The sequence below is a fragment of the Peromyscus californicus genome, unplaced genomic scaffold, assembly GCF_007827085.1.
Source record: "Peromyscus californicus insignis strain IS unplaced genomic scaffold, ASM782708v3 Scaffold_14__1_contigs__length_90479793_seg_2, whole genome shotgun sequence".
NCBI classification, from domain to species: Eukaryota; Metazoa; Chordata; class Mammalia; order Rodentia; family Cricetidae; genus Peromyscus; species Peromyscus californicus.
The window spans coordinates 6,770,447-6,793,376 of record NW_026294436.1 but is presented as its reverse complement, the minus strand read 5'-3'; the positions used below and the strand labels follow the sequence as shown (position 1 = coordinate 6,793,376).

Here is a 22,930-nt window from a genome sequence, read left to right as displayed (position 1 = left end):
GTATGCCCACACACATAGTGAAATTAGACCGTTTTTTTAAATAATATCAAAAAAGGAGTTGCAATTGAATAACAGACCTAAGTTTAACGTAGCTAGAAAATAGGTATAATACTTGTGACTGTGGGCTGAGCAAAGGTCTGTTAGACACAACATTCAAAGAGTGTGTGATAAAAGATGGATAAGTAGAAGAGTCGATCCACTCAGCTCTTTGTGCTTCAGTGGGCACCGTGAGCAGTGGAAAGGCCAGGCACCAGGGATCTAGCCTGTAAGCCCAGCACTTTAGAGGCTGAGGCAGAAAGATCAATGGGTGTGAGGCCAGTCTGGCCTGTAGAGTGCTGACTTGTCTCAACAACAAAGACAAAACAGCCAAGGGAGAAGAGAAGAAAGAGAAAGTTCTGTGGGATGACAGTTTCTCCCTAAGTTACCTCTACCATTAGATGGGATTTTAAATTGGTTTGTATTGTTTTTGAGATGGACATCTCACTTTGTAGCCCTGGCTCGTTTCAGATTCACAGTATAGATGAGGCTGGCTTCAAACTCACAGAGATCTATCTGCCCACCTCTGCCTCCTGAGTGCTGGGACTAAAGGTGTGGGCCCCCATACCCAGCTAGGTTTTACAGTCGTGTAGTCTGGAAAGTCAGTGGTCCCTTCTTTACTATTTACCTGCTTCACTCTTTCAAAAATGTATATTGTTCTCCCCTTTTGTTCCTTGTGTGTGTTGTGATTTTGTATGTACTTTAAAATATTTTTGTCACCAGGCGGTGGGGGTGCACGCCTTTAGTCCCAGCCCTCGGGAGGCAGAGCCAGGCGGATCTCTGTGAGTTCGAGGCCAGCCTGGTCTACAGAGTGAGTTCCAGGACAGACTCCAAAGCTACACAGAGAAACCCTGTCTCAAAAAACAAAAACCAGAAAAAAACAAAAAAAAATTGTCATGAGTTCACGCTAAAGATGTAGGAGATGAACTTCCACTAATTTTTATATCCTTTTGTCCAAAATATTTATATCCATTTCATTTTTAAAGATTTGTGTTGGAAATATCAAAAATATATGTTAGGGTATATGAGCCCCAATAGGCTAATGTTCCAGTTTCAACAAATGCAAATCATCTACCCTTTGTTTCATTGCCCACCACCAGCTTTTTTTTTTCTTTTTTCTTTTTTTTACTTTTGTTTCCTTACTTTTTTTTTTTTTTTTTTTTTGGTTTTTCGAGACAGGGTTTCTCTGTGTAGCTTTGCGCCTTTCCTGGAACTCACTTGGTAGTCCAGGCTGGCCTCGAACTCACAGAGATCCGCCTGGCTCTGCCTCCCGAGTGCTGGGATTAAAGGCGTGCGCCACCACCGCCCGGCTTGTTTCCTTACTTTTTAAAATGACCCCCATGAGTGATGTTGACTCACACTTAGGTCAGGGGAGTTAACAGTTGGGTCAGTAGGAAAAGGGATGAAGTGGACTGATGGGTACTTTGCATCTATAGATCACTGCCGTGTTTAGAAATAGAACGGACCTGAAATTCTTTTCCACTGGTGGTTTCCAAGTAGCTGAGACATGAAATTCTGTGAATTGAATCTGCCTGCCAAATCAGAATCAAAGCTAGTAGAAGTTACCACGGGGAGACCACAGTGCCGTCCACCTTTTCCTTGCTGCTCCTTAGGTTGTCGTAGAAGACAATTTGGAAAGCACGGTGGGGCTTCTGGAGAGACGGCCCAATGGTTCAGAGCAGAGAATCCAGTTTGGGTTCCCAGCACTACACATGGAAGCCCTGTCTGTACCTCCAGTTCCAGGGGATCCGACTCCCTGTTTGTCCTCCATGAACACCAGACATACACATGGTACATATACATACATGTTGGCAAACACTTATAAAACAAAAATAAATAAATCTTTTATTAAAGAAAGCCCAGATAGAGCTGGGGAGATAGTTCAGTGTGAGTAAAGTTCTTGCCCCACAAGTGTGAGAACCTGAGTTCGGAATCCACATAAAGCTGGAGACAGTAGCATGTATTCTGTGATCCCAGCACTCCGGTGTGGATGGGAGGCACCAACAGGAGACTCCGCACTGGACACCCGTGAGCCGGCTAGCCTGGCCTTTACAGTAGCAACCAACCAGAGACCCTGTTACAAACAAGGTATAAAGGGAAGACTGTTGCCTGAGATCACCTGCCCTCCAGGGAGAATCGTACACCTAGGCCTACTCCTCACAGTTTGGAACATGTCTGCACAAGCCAAACATGCGTATCATACACCAATGTTTTTTAAGCCAAGATGGTACGCTTGTCCAGTTTGCTGAAAAAACTATCTTTTCTCTCATTGATTTGTCTTGGCAAAAATGAGCTATAAGTAAAAGGAATTCTGGAGTTTCCCAAGCTTTCTGTAGCTGTGGCAGAACTCTTGGGATAACTTAAAAGGAAAGAGGTGCTTTATTCATGATGTCATGAGTTCGTTGTTCTGGGGAGAGCAGAGCAGTTCACGCCCTCCCCGCCCTCCCCGCCCTCCCCGCCAGGAGCAGTCAGGGTCGGGACAAGATCCTCCCTTCAGAACTGTCCCCAAGTGACCTGCTCACTCAGGCCAGGCTCCCTCTTCAGTGGTCTGTGCACATTTTCGGTTCATCTCCTAAGTGCTTTGGTTCCATCAGGTTAAAAATCCAGATTAATCTTGGCACTGTCCTTACACTGATACCACGCTGTCTTGATCACTGTTGCACTGTAGTAAGTTTTCAGTTGTGATAAACTCAAAGCCTAAAAGTTTCACTCAGTTGGGACTGGAGAGATGGCTCAGCAGTTGAGAGCACTGGCTGCTTTTCCAGAGGGCCCAGGTTCAATTCCCAGCACCAACATGGCAGCTCATAACTGTCTGTAACTCCAGCTCATAACTGTCTGTAACTCCAGTTCCAGGGAATCTGACGTCTTTACATCAGTGCACATAAAATAAATTTAAGTAAATTATTTAAAAAATATATATAAAAAGTTTCACTCAGTTGAGGTGGTAGTTGTCTCTTAGATAGTTTGCTTTCTGCTGCTTCTCTGCGTAGCTGGACCCCTTCGAGTAATCTCGCTGAGTTCTGCTTCGTTGCTTACTACATTGTCTGACTATCCTTGAAGTCTTGTTTTCAAATGTGGTTTACCTGGTAGTAGTTTGAGCCTCTCAGAGCTCATTTCTGTGATTTCTTAGGTGGCTCTGTCACACACCGTGCTTCTGTGGGTCAGTGCTCTCCACTACAAAGACAACTTGCTCCTTGAATACTTAGTGCTCTGTGAATTATGTTTTCACTGTGTCAGTAGAAACAGTGTTGAGTACCATGACTTCCCTCTCATGCCTTCAAGTAGTTCTTTCCCAGACCTTGAGGGTGGTTTTCTAGCCAAAGCCACCTTTATTAGCACTCATGCCCCTGCTTACCTTCAGGACTCTGTCCTGTTTGCTCCAGTGGCACTCGGCCTTTGATCTTGTATCAGCTCTTTTCCCCTTTTTGTGACAGAAGCAAATTAAGGGGAAAAGATTGACTTGGGTGTCCAGTTCAGAGGAATGCAGCCCATCCTCTGGCGAAAGCATGATGGCAGGAGCCGCTTGGTCCATGGTGGCTGACCAAGGAACAAAGGGGACTGACTGCCAGTGCTGAGATGGCTTTCTCCTTCTTCCGTTTTCATGGGATGCTTTTTCATCTGTGTGCACGTTTGCGTGTGAGTGTGGTCAAGGACAGCTTCAGTGCTGGTTGCTGGTCCTCACTTCCCATCCTGTTGGGTTGAGTCCCTTGTTCATCACTGCACTAGGCCAGCTGGCCACTGAGGTGTTCCTCTGTCTGGTTCGTGTTTCCTGGTAGGAGCATTGGGATTTTCACCTACTGCATCTGTCCTCATGTGGGTTCTGGGGCTCCAGACTCATGTCCTTCTGCCTGCAAGGGACGTCCTTTACCTGCTAAACCATCTCTCCAACCCCCCTTTTCCCTCTTTCTTCATTCCGGGCGCCCGCCCATGGTCTGGTGCTGCTCACACTCAGGTGTTGCTCTTCTGGTAAACTGGTAAACTGGCCTGCAGACACCCTCGAGGACTCAACCACGGGTGTCCTCGTTAGGAACCGGGTGTTGCTCACAGATCTCTAGTTATTTAGTCTCCCCAGACTCTTCTCATCTTATCCTGTCACCTGAGATGGCCCCCTGTTCTACCACCTGGCCCTGCCTCTGCACTGTGGCCTGAACGTGCTCTCGGGGTGCGCTCAGGGTCCTCAAGGCGTTCACCTCTTGCTTCTTGACTCAGAATCATTCTCTTTTGTTACTCCTTATTGTTGTTGTCTGTTGTCTTGAGAATAGTCTATCCCCCTTCAGATTATCTCAGGTTGGAAGCTAATCCATTCCCTTTTGCTCCATCCTGACTGGAAAAACTATATCCAAAGATTTTTGAAAAGTGAATAAAGACAGTTCAATAAAACTTGTCGATTAATTTTTTCCAACATTGTTTTTGTTTGTATTTAATTTATTTTAATGATAAATTTACTAGTTTAAGTATACTTTCTGTTACTTTTACAGCTTGCCCCTGAATGTTGATTTGCTAAATAGCCCAGACTTACTAGAAACAACCACTGGTGATGTAACAAGGACATCAGATACTTGGGAAACATCCGCAGCACCAGATGACATTAATGTGGCCACCAGGCCAAATGAATTAGAGGAGCCCAAAGTTGAATGTGAGAGTAAGTACCTGTTGTGTGATTTATCAGTGACATTTACAACACTTTTATTTCGTGCATTTATTTGGTGGGGTGTACTGTTGTGCATGTGGAGATTGGAGGCAGTTTTGAGGACCACTTCTCTCCTTCCGCCATGTGAGTACCAGGACCACACTCAGGTCCGCATCCTCAGGTTTGAATCCAGCACCCTTACCTGATGAGCTAACTCCAATCCCAACACCTTTTGATTACAACTCCTTTTTAGTTATTTTTCCTCCTGATGGCAGTTTCTCTTCCCTCCTTTCCTCCCAGTCCCTCCCTCCCCTCCGTCCCACCCCCCAATCCACTCACCCTCAGTTTCTATTCCGAAAAGGGCTGGTCTCCCGTGGATATCAACAAAACATGGCACATCAAGTTGCAGTAAGACTAACCTCCTCTCCATGTATTAAGGCTGGGCAAGGTGACCCAGTATGAGGAGTAGGGTCCCAAAAACTTGTAAAAGAGTTGGAGACAGCCCCTGCTCCTGCTGTTAGGAGTCCCACAAGAGGACCAAGCTACACAGTTGTCACATAATATGCAGAGGGCTTAAGTCATTCCCATGCAGTCTCCTTGGTTGTCAATTCAATCTCTGTGAGCTCCTATGCGCCCAGGTTAGTTGATTCTATGGGTTTTCTTGTGATGTCCTTGACCCCTCTGGCTCCCACAGTCCTTCTTCCCTTTCTTTAGCAGGATTCCCCATGCTCAGCCTAATGTTTGTCTGTGGGTCTGCGTCTGTTTCCATCAGTTGCTGGGTGAAGCTGCTCTGGTGACACTTGGGCTAAGGCACCAATCTATGAGTACAGCAGAATATCATTAGGCATCATTACATTGATATTTTTTTCCCTCCGGTTGTATTTGGTTCTATCATAGGTCTCTGGGCCATCCAGCCTCTGGGTCCTGGTGCTCCAGGCAGTGTCAGGGGTGGGCTAATTCTAATGGCATGGGTCTGAGGCTGAACAAGTTAGTTGGCCACTTTGACAATCTCTGTGCCACCCTTACCCCAGCAGATCCCATAGGCAGAGGGAGACTGTAGGTCGAAGGTTGTGTAGCTGGGTTGGTGTCCCAATCCCTCCACTGGAAGTCTTGTCTGGTCGCTGGAGATGGCCAGGCAACTCTTATTGCTAGGAGTCTTAGCTGGGGTCATCCTTGTAGATTCTTGGGAGTTTCCCTTGCACGGGTTTCTATCTCACCCCGAAATTCTATCTCACCCCCCCTTTCCAGTCATCTTTTTCAGTACTCTCCCCACCCACACCTGATCCCTCTTTCCTATTTCCCCTTCCCAGGGAGATCTGGGCATCCCTCCTTGAGTCCTCCTTGTTACCTACACTTTCTTGGTCTGTGGACTGTAGCATGGCTCTCCTTTACAGCTAATATCCACTTATGAGTGAGTACGTACCATGTTTGTCTTTCAGGGTCTGGGTTACCTCACTCAGGATGATTTTTTTTCTAGTTCTGTTTTTTTGCCTGCAAATTTCAGGATGTCATGGTTTTTTTGTTTGTTTGTTTTTATTTATTTTTGTTTGGTTTGGTTTTTTTTTGTTTTGTTTTTCGAGACAGGGTTTCTCTGTGTATCTTTGCACCTTTCCTGGAACTCACTCTTTAGCCCAGGCTGGCCTCGAACTCACAGAGATCCACCTGCCTCTGCCTCCCAAGTGCTGGGATTAAAGGCGTGCACCACCACCGCCCGGGTGATGTCATTGTTTTTAACATCTGAGTCTACTACATTGTGTAAACGTACCACATTTTCTTTATCCATTCTTCAGTTGAGGGACATCTAAGTTGTTTCCAGCTTCTGGCTATTATGACAATTAATAAATGGGACCTCGTGAAACTCAAAAGCTTCTGTAAAGCAAAGGACATCATCAATAGGACAAAATGGCAGCCTACAGAATGGGAAAAGATCTTTACCAACTCCACATTTGACAGAGGGCTGATATCCAAAATATATAAAGAACTCAAGAAACTAGGCATCAAAATACCAAATAATCCATTTTAAAAATTGAGTACAGATCTAAACAGAATCCTCAACAGAAGACTCTCAAATGGCTGAGAAACACTTAAAGAAATGTTCAGCATCCTTAGTCATTAGGGAAATGCAAATCAAAATGACTCCGAGATTCCATCTTACACCTGTCAGAATAGCTAAGATCAAAACCACAAGTGACAGCTCATGCTGGAGAGAATGTGGAGCAAGGGGAACATTCCTCCAATATTGCTGGGGGTGCAAACTTGTAAAGCCACTTTGGAAGTCAATATGGTAGTTTCTCAGAAAAGTGGGACTCGATCTGCCCCAAGACCCAGCTATACTGTTCTTGGGCATATACCCAAAGGATGCGCCATCCTACCACAAGGGCACATGCTCAACTATGTTCATAGCAGCTTTATTCATAATGGCCAGAATCTGGAAACAGCTTCCATCTCCTTTTAAAGCAAGATATTTAAACCATTTCCTCCAAAAATGTTGTACCTAATAGCTTAGTTGAGAATACTTTCATCCTCTTGCCTTTTGATTTAAGGAGAATGCCTGGGAAAGTTTAAGATAACGTGACCTGATATTATCAGCTGTACTCCAAGTCAAGATAATATAACATTTATAGTATGATGAGTGATTATAAATTTACAGTTGTTCATTCTGGGTTTTTTACTTGTTCTTTGAGTACAAATTAAGAAGATAATGGGGTACAAGGATCATGAGTTTCAGGCCAGCCTAGCTGTAAATAATAGGACCCTGTCTCTGAAAATCCTTAAAGATCTCCTGGAGTCCAAGGTTGAGGGATGTTTTGTCTTCAGCATCTTTCAGCTCATAGAAGATATTTTGCTATTACTGCCTAGTTGCCGAGAAGAAAGACTGCAGAATGAGTGCTGCTTTCCTTTTTTTTTTTTTTTTCAGGGGCTACAAAGGAAAAAGTAAGCTGCTCGTTTTATTTGCAAGCTTGGTTTGATTGGAAAGCTTAAGTTGTTTTAAACAGGAGTTTCCTGTTGCAGCTCAGTGTAATAGGGTTCATTTTCAGGCAGCTTCTGTTTATGGTTGTGTGTTATGGTTCTTGCCAGTTTTAGTTGTGTTATAGGTAAAAATAGATGCCATCTTTAAGGAACTCACAGAAAGTGTGAGTGTTCTTCCGCCTGACGTCTTTAGAGCATGACGGTGACATCTAGTCATTGAGAATGAGTGGGAGAAAGATCAGGGCTCTGGGTCACAGAGAGAGCATGTAAAGTACGCTGGTGGTGCAAATGAGGTCCTAGGCAAGCACTGCAGACAGGCTGCCAAGCAGCCCTTTTAGCACGCTGTAGCATTGTTTAAACTGCACAGCAAGAGGTAACTAAATTATTATGCTGGTAATTTTGAAGTAATATTGTTGTACCTGCATCGCAGGACCCCCAAGCAAGACCACCACAGAGCCAATATCCGATGCAAAACACAAAGGAGTTTATTGATAATAAGCAAGCTTGGGCTTGGTCCGCATCCAACATTCCAACATCGGACACAGCGGGTGGAGAACGCCCCGAGCACTCACTTGAAGGGGTTTATATAGGAAAGGTTTACATGTAGCTTGGGATTGGACAAGGGGGCTAGAGGTGAGGTAGTTCTTTGAAGTTACTGACTGAACTATAACCATGAGGTTACTGATGGCTAACAGGATTCAGGGTATCTACAGAGACATAAAATTTTATTCCCTATGTCCTGCTTTTGTTGACACATTCAGATTTATTGTTGCAGTCCTACTCTCCTCTAAGGTCAACTTCTGGTCAGTTGAGCCCATTACTCCCCATATCTTGTTTTGCCAAGTCCAGGATACATAGATTTATTGTCCCAGCCTTATAAGTTCAACTTCTGGTCACTTCTAAAACTGCTGGTCAGCAAATACCTTTGGGCCAGAGATGGGGGTGGGGGGTCTCTCAAGATGGGTATTGATTTTTTTTCCCTTTCAATATCATTTAGTTTTTCTAAAGGCAGTAAGTCATTGGACATTCTTCACAAAGCTGGAGAGAGATGGCTCAGAGGTCACGTGCACAGATGCTCTTGCAGAGGATCTGACTTTGGTTCTCAGCACCCACATTGCGAGGCTCACAGTAGCCTGAAACTCTAGCTCCAGGGGCCTATATCAACTCTGCCTCCAGAGGCAATCTGCATGCATACGCATCTACCCACACACAAACACATAATTAAATACACATAAATTAAAAATAAATCTTTAAAAAAAATTCTCCATTTCTGTTTGTCAGATATTAGTGTTTCCTCTGTCATAATTTCTTTTATATATTTAAATTTTGATGACCTTACCCTGGACTCTACCTTCTTTTAGAAATGGTTGTTCTTCCTTAACTTAAAAAAGATACAAGATAACAAACCAAAGCCATGAAATCTAGATCCTGCCAGAGGCAGGACTGCCTTAAAGCAAAGTATTTCTAGGATCAGAATAAAAATAGCCTGCTGTTAGGAGAATTCCTCCTGGGGGAGATGTGAACACAATCTAATCCCTCCTCATAAGGTCCCCAGGACAAACCGAAGTATGATTCCACCAGAGTTCATTCACCCTGGGCAACAGCAAGTTGATTGGGCTTACTTTCAGAGTGTGAGTGAGAAGTTCCAGGTGACTGTTGGTGACCCCAAAGCAGCTGCACTGGAAGGTCCGCACCCAGCATGCCTGAGAGCTCCCAAACAGCATGTCAGTGGATCCCTGTTGGTTAGTCTTGCCCAGCCTGTATACTCTAGCCCCTCTTCCAGATACTCTCTCCCCAGCCCATGTGCAGTTAGGATAAAATGCATCCAAATGGCTAGGAAGGGTGGCTGGATCCTCAGGTGAGGATCCAATTGGCCCACCTCCCCCTCTATTAGGGAATGTCAACAGACTGACCATGATCTACTCATACAGGCACAGTCAATCTCATGAATACAATGACTACTTGACATAAAGGACTGTGTTCTACATCTTTATGGAGATGGGAATATTGATTTTATTTACATTCCATTTTATGTTATATAAATTTTAAAAGTTTAATTGTGCCTTCAGTGCCATGATAATCTTATATTACCAAACAATTATTAAGTATGTAATTGTTAGCAAATTGTATTAGGTTAGGATGACATGGTATAATGGAGTAGAGGTCCCTATAAATTATCAAATAAGGGTCTAGTAGGATGGCTCAGCCAGGGAAGTGCTTGTTGCACAAATCTGATACGAGTTTGATTCCAGGAACTCACATGAAGGTAGAAGAGGAGAGCCAACTCAACAGAACTGTCCCCTTGACCTCCACACAGCCAGGATGGCAGCACATGCTTTCCCCTGCACACACATCATGTGCATACAATAGTAAAAATAAATCTGTTTCCAAAAGGTTGAGATATGATAATTCTCTGTATACTTTGAAGTCATATATGAAGTTATTTGTAGTGCTTTACTGTTGAATCTTAGAGGAGCAATTTACAAATGCAGCGAAGCAAATTTTATATCAGTTATAAGGAAAATATTTTAAGTTCCTTCTGCCATACCCTAGATATAGATACCTAAGAGTTAGTGTGTTTCTTATTATATAAAGGATTCAAGAAGGGCTTGAGTGCTATAGAATTGGTGGTAGAAGCATAGGAATCTCATTAATTAATGTAACTTAGTTCCTATTTATACCGTTTCCTCAGTCAGTCAGTGAGACTAGTTAGAGCACTTTTATATTAAGAGCGGAAGTCCTGGGGTTAGGGAGATGACTCCACTGGTAAAGTGCATGCCACAGAATCATGAGAGTCTGAAGTTCAGATGCCCAGCACCCACCTACAATCCAGGCATGGCAGCACATGTCTATGACCCGAGCAGGGCAGAGGGGAAGGCAGAGACAAGAGGATCCCCTTAGCCAACCTAGCTAAATTGATGAGCTCCAGAGAGAAACCCTGCCTCAACTTAAAAGAAAAGTGTTAGAGGAAAACACCTGACATTGACTTCTAGTCTCTGTACTTACTACACATCCTCTCATACACACAAACACATACATGCACTTACACCATACACACATACAAAATTGTTTAGAGAGCGAAAGTCTATTTGGTCTTGTTTTGACACAAGGTCTCAGTCTATGGCCCAGGCTCGCCTAAAACATGCTATGGATTTTAGACTGGCCTTGGGGTCACTTGGAGTGATCCACTTGCCCCAGCCTCCAAGGTCTTGGGAATGCAAGCATATATTCCTGTGCCCAACTTGATATTCTCTGTCTTCCTGTCCATGTACTCGGTATTTTATAATGGTTATAGTATGAAAATGAAGAATTACGTAAAGTAATTTGGAAAAGAATACTCCTGGCATCACACAGAGAGACACATGAACAAGACAGCCTAGCTCAGCAACATGGCTTTTTCAGAGGTGTTCAACCCAGCAAGGAAGTACACCAGGTGGGAGGTCACTCGGTGTTGGTCCCATCGCAGTGCGGTCCTGTGTCACCCACTGGTGGAAGCCCGCCCTTAGAGACTGACATCATTGGCTAGTTCCTAAATGCTGTGTATGGGAGAGGTGAGAGAGAGTCAGGTCTCAGGAATGTTTGGCATCCAGGGGTCAGGTTAACAGGCATGTATGCAAGAGTTTCACAAGGTGAGGAGGTTTGTAAAATACTGGCTCTGGGTGGTTACCTGTCTTTGAAAGAAAAGACTTTCTGACGTACACCCCCATTGTACAATTTTTCTAAACTCAGCCAGCATACACTGACCTTCTGAAGTCTCTAGTAACAAATTATTGTTAAAAGTGACTGGGAAATGTTGGCTGAGAGTGGTTTGATGAATTTCTGGACAAGGTCCCTAATACACAGGGATTTGCTAGCAGGGCTTAAGGTAAGCCACCTTCCTAAGAGTGGTCCTTGGCCACGAAATTGACCTGGATAACTTGAATGTTAGGTCAGAGATTATATCATAGTATTTTGACTAGAAGTTTTCTTTTAATGAACATTTACCTTTTCTAACATTATCCTCTCTAAAAAGGTAACCCTGAATTATTTAGAAACCAGATTAGATGCCAAACATATCTGGCATCACTAGTCTCTGGAAAGGATGAAGCTACTTATGAGCCCAAAAAACGTTTCTGGCTTTCAGCCAAGAAACTGGTTACCTGGAGAGAGGGGCATATTCTTACTGTAAACTGTCTAGCCTGTTTGTTCCTCCGGGTCTCATTATTCTTTCATGCCTATACCCTAACTGCTGTTATGGAATCGGGGCAATGTCCAATGGTACTGGGAGGTTTTAGAGGTGCTACCATTGTGGTTTTCCAGTGGTTGCATTAACCAAGATTGTGGTAAAGTCATATGACCTTCACTGTTTGGCCAAGATGGTAACATTGCCTCCATCTTGATGGTGACAAAACTATGTGGTTACTTTCTACTGTGGTGAGTTCAGTCTATGAAAAAATGAGCCCATCTCCCATTGGGGCTCAAGTCTGTGTGGGACCCACACATTCCACAGACTAAGTGGAGATTCTCACCTCCATTTTTTTAAAACCAAAAAACTACCTATGTTAGGTTAGCATGGACAGAGCAGGAGGCAGTCTGTGTGGCCTAGGTGTGGAGTCCCCGAAAAGCAAAGCAAAGACTCAGGGAAGACATTCATTCCATGTTCTTACATTCTGTGGAGTTGGAAGGGGAGTCCGTGTATCTCACCAAAACTGTAATTGTGAACACCGAACAGTGTCATCATGATCTCATTTTGACCTCTGTACAGCTCCAAGGTACACGCTGTTGCTGGCCGAGGAGCCTGTTAATGAAGCACAAAGAATGGGGAGATGTGCTTTGTGCCGTATGTGGTACTGTTGCTCTGAGAGCACCTGGAGAAACTGGGAAGGAGAAAGTTACCTTGGCACCGTTTTGTCCCACCTCAGCATAGTGATGGTTAAGATCAGGCATCTGTGATTCTGATCCGTGTTGACATAATTTAAGACCCTCAGAACCAACTTGTGAAAAATAGTTCATCCTGATTTAAAAGCTTAGCAGCTTTGTGTGGTGCTTTCACTTAGTAAGAAAAACAGCTGCCTGGGGACTAACCACATGGTCTTAAGGCAGTGACAGATCTACCACTCCAGGTGGTTATCTGCCCTCCCTTCCCAGAGTTTCCCAGGTTCTCTGGAGAAGCCATCGTGGAGAAGAAAGTCCTGTGTCCAGAGAGAAAATTAAGGAGCTAACCTTAACATTTAGTTTCCACCACATGGCCATCAGTCAGGCACAGAAGCCTGAGGGGATAAGATCTGAGGGTTTCTCTTAGGGGAAGGGGGAAGGGAGGTCTTGAAGATCCCTTTCATGTTGGTAGATCTCTTTCATCTCCATTTTCATCAGATAAAGGACTGAGTCCCTTTCTCCAACAGAGAATATAGTCTGGTGTCTTAGTCACTGTTCTATTTCTGTGAAGAGACTATGACCAAGGCAACTCTTACAAAGGAAAGCATTTGATTGGGCTGGCTTACAGTTCAGAGGTTTAGTCCATTATCATAATGGTGGGACATGGTGGCTCACAGGCAGACATGGTGCTGGAGAAGGAGCTGAGAGTCCTACATCCCAATCTGCAGGCAGCAGGAAGAAAGAGAGCCACTGGGCCTGCTTGGGCTTTTGATACCTCGAAACCCACCCCCAGTGACACACTTCCTCCAACAAGGAAACACCTCCTACTCCTTCTCAAGTAGTATCCCTGGTAACTATTTAAACACATGAGCCTATGGAGGCCATTCTTTCTTTCTTTTTTTTTTTTTTTTTTTTTGAGACAGGGTTTCTCTGTGTAGTTTTGGTGCCTGTCCTGGATCTCGCTCTGTAAACCAAGCTGGCCTTGAACTCACAGAGATCTGTCTGGCTCTACCTCCCCCTCCTGAGTGCTAGGATTAAAGGCGTGTGCCACCGCCGCCGCCGCCCGCTGTGGAGGCCATTCTTATTCAAATCACCACTTCAGTCTTTTCCTGAGCAATGAGGTTCTTGTTGCCAACAGTTAGGTTAGGAGTTGTTAGACTCAGTTCTCATGGGACCCTTGAATTCTGTCCAGAAGACCAGCGGCTTAGAGATAGGCCCTGGGTCCACAGGAAACAACAGCTCTTTATCATCCGTGAGTTTTGTTTTATTTTTTTCTTTATAGTTTTCCTGTTACCCTTCCCATGAACTGTCAGAATTGTATTCTTACTTTCATTTTTCCTAGAGCTCTTTTTATTTTTTGCTATTTTCTACCCTGACTTCCGAATGTGGGAGTCTCGTAGAGACTGAGTCCCTATTTCCCAGGAGTAGAGACTTCTTGTGCTCAGTTGGCCTCTTTGCCACCGCTTGTCAGGTCGATAGACACCCCTGACTAGCTCTCAGAGACTGCTGATAAGCTGTGAGGTTACCTGAACACCTGTGGAACTGTGGGTCGGGGCTCCACATTCCCTTCATGCTCAGAGCACAGTGTAGCCAGGGTGTCCCGAATGCCAAGCAAATATTTTGCCACTCCTTATCATTTTTCTTCCTTGTTCTGTGCACAGAGTTACCTGGTCACTGCAGAGCTCTCCTGGGCCCTTCCCCACATTGCTGAGAAATTTTACATCCTGAGATGGTTACTGATCTAAGGAGCATCATTCCCTGGGAACGTGGGGGCTGTGGAACACGGTCTCCCCAAAGGAAGAGATCGATATACTCCTAGACGGATTTGAAATCCAGGATGAGTGCCCAAATTGTAAAAGAATATTCCTCTAGTCATACAGAGAGAAACACAAAGTAAAAGTAACCCAGAAAGGCAGAGGCAAAAGGGTGCTTGGCCACCAAATCAGGCAGGCAGGCAGGCAGGCACACCAGGTTGGGGAGTTTAGTGTGTCACCTTGTGGTGGGAGCTCTGCCTTATAGGCTAACATGATGGGCTAATTCCTAATCAGTGCGAAGGGAAAGGGTGTAATAGAGTCAAGTCTTGGGTGTGGATTCCAGGAAATACCTAACAGGAGTGGATCCAGAATTTCACAAGAGGGAATGCTGGTCGTTGGTGGGCTACTCGTCTCAGAAAGAAAAGAGCTTTTCTCATGGAAAGAGTAGGTATAAGTAATAGCTAGGTTTTTGTTTGGTTTTGCTCCTTTGTTCTGTGTCTCAGACTATGTCAGCCAAGCAGCTGTAGTTCAAAAACAAGCAAATATTAGTTTATCAGTGCAAGCTAGAACATGTGTGGTGTCAGCATCAGGCTAAGTTCAGTCAATAATTTAGAGCATAACAACGCCAGAAATAAGTAAATGGGTAAGGAGGATTTGGGAAAGACCAGTATTGAGTTAGTGACTTTTAGCTCTGTGCATTAAGAGCCCCTGGAGAGTTTAAAGAATGTCCTTATCAGAGTCTTTCGTCTAGAGCAGTGGTTCTCAACCTGTGGGTCATGACCCCTTTGGGATCAAATGACCCTTTCACAGGGGTTGTATACAGATATCCTACATATCTGGTACTTATATTACAGTTCATAGCAGTAGCAAAAAAGCAGTTATGAAGTAGCAGCAAAAATAATTTTATGGTTGAAGGGGGTCACCACAACATGAGGAACCGTAATAAAGGGTCAGCCTGCAGCATTAGGAAGGTTGAGAACCACTGTTCTAGAGTCTGGTACAGTTATTCTTGACCAGTGAGATGGTTCTGTGGGTAAAAGTGCTTGCTAAGTTAAGCCTGGAGGCTGAGTTCATCTGCAGAACCCATGGTGGCAAGGAAGAATTCAAAGGACACAAGGAACCTGTCGTGCATGCACGCACGCACCAGAAGCAAAGATTTCTAAAAGATTACTCTAGGGCAAGTCTAGGAATTCAGAATTTCTTGAAGGCCCTAGATATATATGGTTCTAATGTGCAGCCAGACAACGAAGCCACTGGTTTTTATTGACAGGCATTTTCAGAAGAGCCTTTGACCCAAAGGGATGTGATTTCATAATACCCCCCTTCCTCTAGTTTTTTTTCCCCCCCAAGACAGGGTTTCTCTCTGTAGCTCTGGCTGTCCTGGAACTGGAATTGTAGACCAGGCTGGCCTCAAACTCAGAGATTGACCTGCCTTTGCCTCCCAAGTGCTGGGATTAAAGGCGTGCGCCACCACTGTCCACCTTATTCCACTTTGAATGAAGGGAAAACAGACTTCAGTGTACATCCTCATGTAACTGTCAGAGCCGGCAGACTAATGAGAAGGTTTGCTTTTTTTTTTCCCCCAGTGTTAAAAGATGACACAGAGAAGCTCAAACAGCTGGAAATGGAGCAGAATATCTTGCCGTCTCCACGACCTCCCATTGACATTAATGTCAACAGCCAGGTATTGTGATCTCTTGTGTGTCTACTTGTTATACAGCATCATAGTTCCCAGAAAGACTTACTTTCCAAGACAGTTGTCTTAATTTGCTTTCTTTTACTGTCGTAAAGGCTGTGACCAAAAGCAACTTGGAGAGGGGTGGATTCATTTCATCCTACAGCTTACTGTCCTTCATGAAAGAAGCGAAGGCTGGAACTCACGGCAGGAAGTAAAGCGAACACCTTAGAGGGATGCTGATAACTGGCTTACTCTCCTACAACCCAGGCGCAGCACCCCTCCAGTGGGCTGGGCTCTACCACATCAGTCATTAAAACTGCCCACAGGCGGCCAACAGGCCAATCTGAGGGAGTGTTTTGTCTGTTGAGATCACCTCTTCTCAGAAAAGCCTAGCTTGTGTCAGGCTGGCTGAACACTAACCAGCACGACAGTACTGTCTCATTTTTGGTGGGAAGTCTGTCTGTTGAGCTCTAATAGACCTGTGTTCCCATTTTAAAAGGTGAAGTGTGTCGATATGCAGGTGGGAAGGAGGAAACTTGCGTGGCAACATTAAGAATTTTAATGGGGCTGAAGAGGACTGGGATCAGTGGGTGCTGCTGAGAGGTGGCTCAGTGGCTGAGAGCATTTGTTGCTTTTGCAAAGGACCCAGGTTTGATTCCCTGCACCCATATGGCAGCTAGCTACCATCTCTAACGCCCAGTTTCAGACACCCTCTTCTGAACTTGCAGGCACTGGACACACAAGCGGTGCACAGACATGCATGCAGGCAAAACAGTCATAAAATAAAAGTAAACACAGAAAGAAATAATTGTAAGGTCAGGAGCAGGCATATCTCAGTGAGTTCAAGGCCAGCCTGCTTTAAAATAGTGAGTTTCCGGCCTGCCAGGGATACCTAGTGAGATACTGTCTTAAAAATAAATAAAATGGGCTGGGCGGTGGTGGCGCACGCCTTTAATCCCAGCACTCGGGAGGCAGAGCCAGGCGGATCTCTGTGAGTTCGAGGCCAGCCTGGGCTACCAAGTGAGTTCCAGGAAAGGCGCAAAGCTACACAGAGAAACCCTGTCTCGAAAAACCAATAAATAAATAAATAAATAGATAGATAGATAAATAAATAAATAAAAATGTAAGGTCTCTCATGATGAACATTTGTTTGTCTGTTTGGTTGATTGGTGTCGTTTGTTTGTTTGTTTGTTGTTGAGACAGGGTTTCTCTTTGTAACAGCCCTGGCTGTCATGTAACTCACTCTGCAGACCAGTCTGACCTCAAACTTGGAGGTCTGCCTGCCTCTGCCTCCTAAGTGCTGGGACCGCCCAGCTCATGGTGGTTTTTTTAAAGAGACACTGAGGGGCTAGAGAGATAGTCAATAGTTAAGAGCATTGACAGCTTTCCCATAGACCTGGGTTCGATTCCCAGCACCCACATGGAGACTCACCCATATAGTAGCTCATGATCATCTGTCACTGCAGTCCCAGAGTATCTGATGCCCTCTTCTGACCACTGTGGGCACTGTGCTTACATGCACATACAGTCACATTTGTACACAATTTAAAAACTAAGCACAGTGAAAAACATCCTTGGGCTGACTGAAAGTCATAGGTTAAGTGGTTGTATTTTTTTTTCATTTTAATATCGTGTGTTTCTGAGGCTTTCAAATGAGGATAGTTGTTACGTGCAAATGATTAAGAAGTCCTCAACTCTGCACCATAGTAGTTCAGGGAAGGGGGAAATGTCAGTACATTTGAATGAGCCATGATTGTAAAAGAACATAGAGAATTACTGGGAGCTGAGCTTGGTGGTTTAGGGCCATCATCCCAGATAGCTGGAAAGCTAAAGCCGAAGAACCGTAAGTTCAAGACCTGTCAAGGGCACAGAGTGATTTCAGCATCAGCCTGGACACCCTGGTGAGAGCCTGCCTCTAAATTAAAGCCAAAAGGAGAAGGGAATGCACAAGGTTCTAGGTTCAGTCCCCAGTAACTAACACACACACACACACACACACACACACACACACACACACACACACACAGACTTCCTTCTGCTAACAGGAGCTAGGGGATTACAGGCAAGATCAAATCTTAAAAAGTGGTTCTCATACTCTTTTATATCAGAATTACATAGGAAAGCTAGTTAAAAATTCAGATTTAGAGCCGGGCCTGCTGGTACATTCCAGTCTCAGCCTTTGGGATGCTGATGCCAAAGGATTACTAGCTCAAGACTAGTCTGAGCTACATAAAGAGTCTCTCTCAAAAAAACAAAATTTTTAAGTTCATATTTTAGGGTGCTGCCTAGAGGCTGAAATAGACCACATTGAGAAACATCAGAATTGGAATAAGGACATCAAATTTGTTCACACTTAGAAAGTGGTATGATATGCAGTCCTAGGCCCAACAGCTGCCCTGTCATTAATTACTATTTAAGTTAAGCAAAATGTTCAGTGTGGTTCAAACTGGTTACATTTCTTTTAAACGTACTGGTCTACCTCCATTTAATTAGGGTATTTACTGAGTGGACTTGTTATTTGTTGTTTTCATCAGTGTCTTTGAGAATGAATGTTTGCGTATTTGTTACATTAATGGTTACATATAATTGGTTACAAAAAGTCACCTCCTTCCCTGGTGACAGCTCCAGAGTTAGAAACACGAAATATGAATGGTCAGGACCTTTACACATCTCAGGACCTAATTTCTGTCTTTAAGCAACTGAGTTACTGAAATGATTGAATTAAAACATTCCTGGAGGACATGTGACACTTAGTGACATTTATCCCAGGTGGATTCCAGATTAGACACTCTAGGAGTCAATTCCTTTCATTCTGGAGCTCTTTATCTGCAGTAGATGGCCACAGGAGTGAGTGTCTGGAACAGGAGATAGCTACCTGAGGCATATGAGTTCCTGGTTGTCTGAATATGAACTTGCAACATTCCTACTTCTGCATAACTATGGCCTATCAAGAGTGGTTATGTATTTAAACACTCAGGAAGAAGTGGTAAAGTTGACCGAGAAATGTCTTAATAACGCCATTGAGAGCCCAGGATTGAACGCAGTGAGGGTTCCTCCTGACTTCAAGAGCAATATTTTGAAGGCTCAAGTAGAAGCAGTGCATAAGGTAAGCTTCCTTTCGTAGATCTGCCCTGGTGTATACTGGCTAGTTTTATGTCAACTTGACACAAGCTATAGAAATCAGAAAGGAGAAATTGAAAACATACCTCTGAAAGATTAGATTGTAGGCAAGCTTGTTGAGTGTTTTCTTAATTAGTGATTGGTGGGGGAGGGCCCAGCCCATGGTGGATGAGGCCACCCTTGGGCTGGTGGTCCTGGTTCTGTAAGAAAGCAGACTAAACAAGCCATGAGGAGCAAGCCAGTAAGCAGCACCCCTCCATAGCCTCTGTATCAGCTCCTGCTTGTAGGTTCCTGCCCTGCTTGAGTTCCTGTCCTGACTTCCTTCAGTGATGAACAGTGATAGGGAAGTGTAAGCCAAATAGGCCGTTTCCTTCTCAGGTTGCTTTGGTCATGGTGTTTTGTTTTTTGTTTTTTTTTTTTGGTTTTTTCGAGACAGGGTTTCTCTATGTAGCTTTGCGACTTTCCTGGATCTCACTCTGTAGACCAGGCTGGCCTCGAACTCACAGAGATCCGCCTGGCTCTGCCTCCCGAGTGCTGGGATTAAAGGCGTGTGCCACCACCGCCCGGCTTTTTTTTTTTTTTTTTTTTTTTTTTTTGGTGGTCATGGTGTTTTATCACAGCAATAGTAACCCTAACTAGGGCATGACACCACACAAACACAAGACATACTGTTGTCATAGATTATAAATATAAGATACGAAAGTACAGGCTTTAGAATCTCATTTCTAGTCTAGCCCCTTCAAATTTTGTGTTTTGGGGCAAATTAGTGTATTTCTCAAGCTTTGTTCTCTGTTTTAAATAAGATAATGGTAATGCTTTCCTTAAGATGCATTGTAAAGATAAAATAAAGTAATAAATGCAAAGGACAAAGAATACTGCTTGGAACATAATAAACATTAAAAAGTATGGCCCAGTCGGGCATGGTAGCACACACCTTTAATCCCAGTACTCAGGAGGCAGAGGCAGATGGATCTCTTGAGTCCCAGGCCAGCCAAGGTTACATAGTAAGACCATATTTTAAAAAAATAAATAAATAAAAATCATGGCCCTGATAGTGGCAGTCACTGTCACAGCTGATATTAATAACATATAATCTGAATTTTTTTAAAGCTCTTGGAACAGTGTCCAGGAGCTGGCTCGTCTTCTGCGAAGCCGATGTCTTGACCTCAGACTTCCCAACCTCTACCACAGTGCAACACGAATGCTTGTCATTTGTATGCTCTCTGGCTCATGGCATCTTACCGTAGTCTGAATGGACCAAGAGAGCATGACCTTACATTTCAGTTCTTCATTTTTGATTGAATAAAATGAGAAATCATTTCAATAACTTCAAATTACAAGGATTTTATTTTATAGTGACAGGCCTCCTCATAAAGACAATTCCAGAAGCACATACCTCCATGGTAAAAATCTACCCAATATTGTTTGTTTGTTTGTTTGTTTGTTTTGAGGCAGGATTTCTATTGTGTAGCTCCGACTGTCCTGGAACTCACTATGTAGACCAGGCTGGCCTTGAACTCACTGAGTTCTGCTTGCCTCCCAAATGCTATGATTAAAGGTGTACATCACCATGTCTGGCTCTACACAGTATTTTAAAAAGAAGCAATAGAAATTCTATACAAACTATTTCGGAAAATCAGACAGGAAGGAGAATTTCCTAATTTACACTATTAATGTTCTCCCCATACCAAAACTAGGGCAAAGTATTACAAGAAAAAGATTCCAGACCAGTAATCCTCTCAAACGGGTAGGAAAGTTCTTTGAAAGTATAATCAAGGTCTGATGGACAGTGTAGAAGTACAGTTATTCTTCATGATCACAAAAGGGTGTGTGTCATGAGACAGTTTGGTTTATCACTCAAATCCATATAGTTTACATATTTAAAAATATGTACAGTTAGGCCAGGAGTGGTGGTACACGCCTTCAATCCCAGCACATGGGATCAGAAGCAGGTGGATCTCTGTGATTTTAAAAAAGGGCTACATAGTGAGACCCTGCTTCTCCCTCCACAGAGAAGTCAGATTATCTCATTGCGTATAGAAAAGGCATTTCACAACATCCAGTACTCGGTCATGTTAAAAGTTCCCAGTACAGTAGGAATAAAATGGGTCTTATTTAATCTGCTATGTTACATATTTTCTTAACTTCAAAAAGAAAGAATCATGTCAGGCGGTAGTGGCGTACACCTTTAGTCCCAGCACCCCAGAGGCAGAGGCAGGCGGATCTCTGAGGTCGAGGCCATCGTGGTCTACAAAATGAGTTCCAGGACAGCCGGGGATGCACAGAGAAACCCTGTCTTGAAAAACCAAAAAAAAAGAATTAGGGCACACAGTCAAATCAAAACAAAACCAAGAATCATCAGTGTACAAGTTCAGTGATTGACATCTGGAATCGGCTCCTTCCCAGTTCCCTGGGCTCCAGAGCTTCACTTTTCAGGCTCTGCCCTCTGCAGAACACATGGCTTATCTCCTCCTAGGTTCAGGAGTGCCACACAATCCCTACCACTGTCCTTGATGGTTGGTCCATGGTACTGGTATGGCCTAAATACTGGGGTCTCACTGTAACTAAGGCTGCGCCTTCACCAACGGTCTCTCCTGGCCTCTCTTCAGGGACTCCAACCCTGCCACACGGTTCCGAGCCTCAGCTGCTCTCCATGACCTTCCAGTACAAACTGAGTGACTTACACATTACCAAGTGTGGTGGTCAGCATAGGATACAGCCTTGGCCCACTCTGGACCACAGCTTCTGTGTGCTGACCCTGAAGAAATACTGCTCAGAAGATTTCACCTCAGTGATGCTGGTCTCTTAATCACAGCAGATTTTTCAGTCTCAGCTGAACAGTGTCAGTTATTCCAATAAAGCAAGGGTTTCACTTCAGTGGCACTGGTCTCTTAGTCACAGCTGATCCTTCAGCCCCAGCTGACCAGAACCACCGAGTCTTGATATAAAGTAGCATACAGATGGCCCCAGTGGGGTCTCCACTTCCTTCTGAAACTCTGCAAACCAGACCCCAGTATCCGCATTGTTCTCAGCTCTGTCTTCGAAGTTCCCACAACAGCTCTTCTAGCCCGAAGTTCCAAAGTCCCTCTGAAATCTGCCCCAAAGCACGGTCAGGTCTGTTTCAGTAAGTCTCTGTGAACCTGGTACTCAGGTCTGTCTCAGGTTTCTGTTGCTGTGATAGAACGCCATGACCAAAAGCAATCTGGGGAGAAGAGGAACAGAAGCAGAAACCGTGGAGGAGTGCTGCTCACTGGCTTGCTCCTCGTGGCTTGCCCAGCTTTCTTTTTTGTACTCAGAGGCACCTGCCCAGGAATGGCACCACCTACAGTGGTCTGCACCCTCCCACATTAATCATTAATCCGGAAAATGCCCCCACAGCCTTGTCTACAGGCCATTCTGATAGGGACATTTTCTCAATTGAAGTTCCCTCTTCTCAGATGACTCTTAGCTTGAAGTTGATTAAAAAAAACTAACCAGCACCCAGGGCCAGAGAAATGATTTAGCAAATAAAGGTGCTTGCGGCCGGGACTGACAGCCTTGGTTCAGTCCCCGAGACCCCCATGGTAGAAGGATAGAACGGATTTCCACAATTTCCCCTCTGACCCCCATGCTTGTGCGGTGACACTTGCATACCCACACATGTTTACAGATAGAGCAGTATAAAGAAAATCATGGTGCTCTAAAGAAATAGAGACTAAGGTGGGCATGAGATGATTGCAGCTTGTATGAAATTGTAGGAATGTTTTCAGACAGGGGAATAGTGAAATGTTACATGTTTGTTATGCACCTGTGAGTATTTTTCAGCATTCATCAGACATTTGACGTGAGTACATTTACTGTGTTAAACATTACCTCAGTGATGCTGGATAAAACTGAGCTCTTTAGAAA

At 44.2% G+C, this 22,930-nt stretch overlaps 1 protein-coding gene across 1 annotated transcript in view; it reads left to right on the top strand.

The window, feature by feature from the left end:
* The window catches only part of Epb41l5 (erythrocyte membrane protein band 4.1 like 5), a 124,848-nt gene that overhangs the window by 77,773 nt on the left and 24,145 nt on the right, over nucleotides 1-22,930 (top strand). The window contains 3 exon segments of the mRNA XM_052736735.1: nucleotides 4,515-4,678; nucleotides 15,831-15,928; nucleotides 18,900-19,028. Of these exon segments, the coding sequence (XP_052592695.1) occupies nucleotides 4,515-4,678; nucleotides 15,831-15,928; nucleotides 18,900-19,028 (391 nt within the window).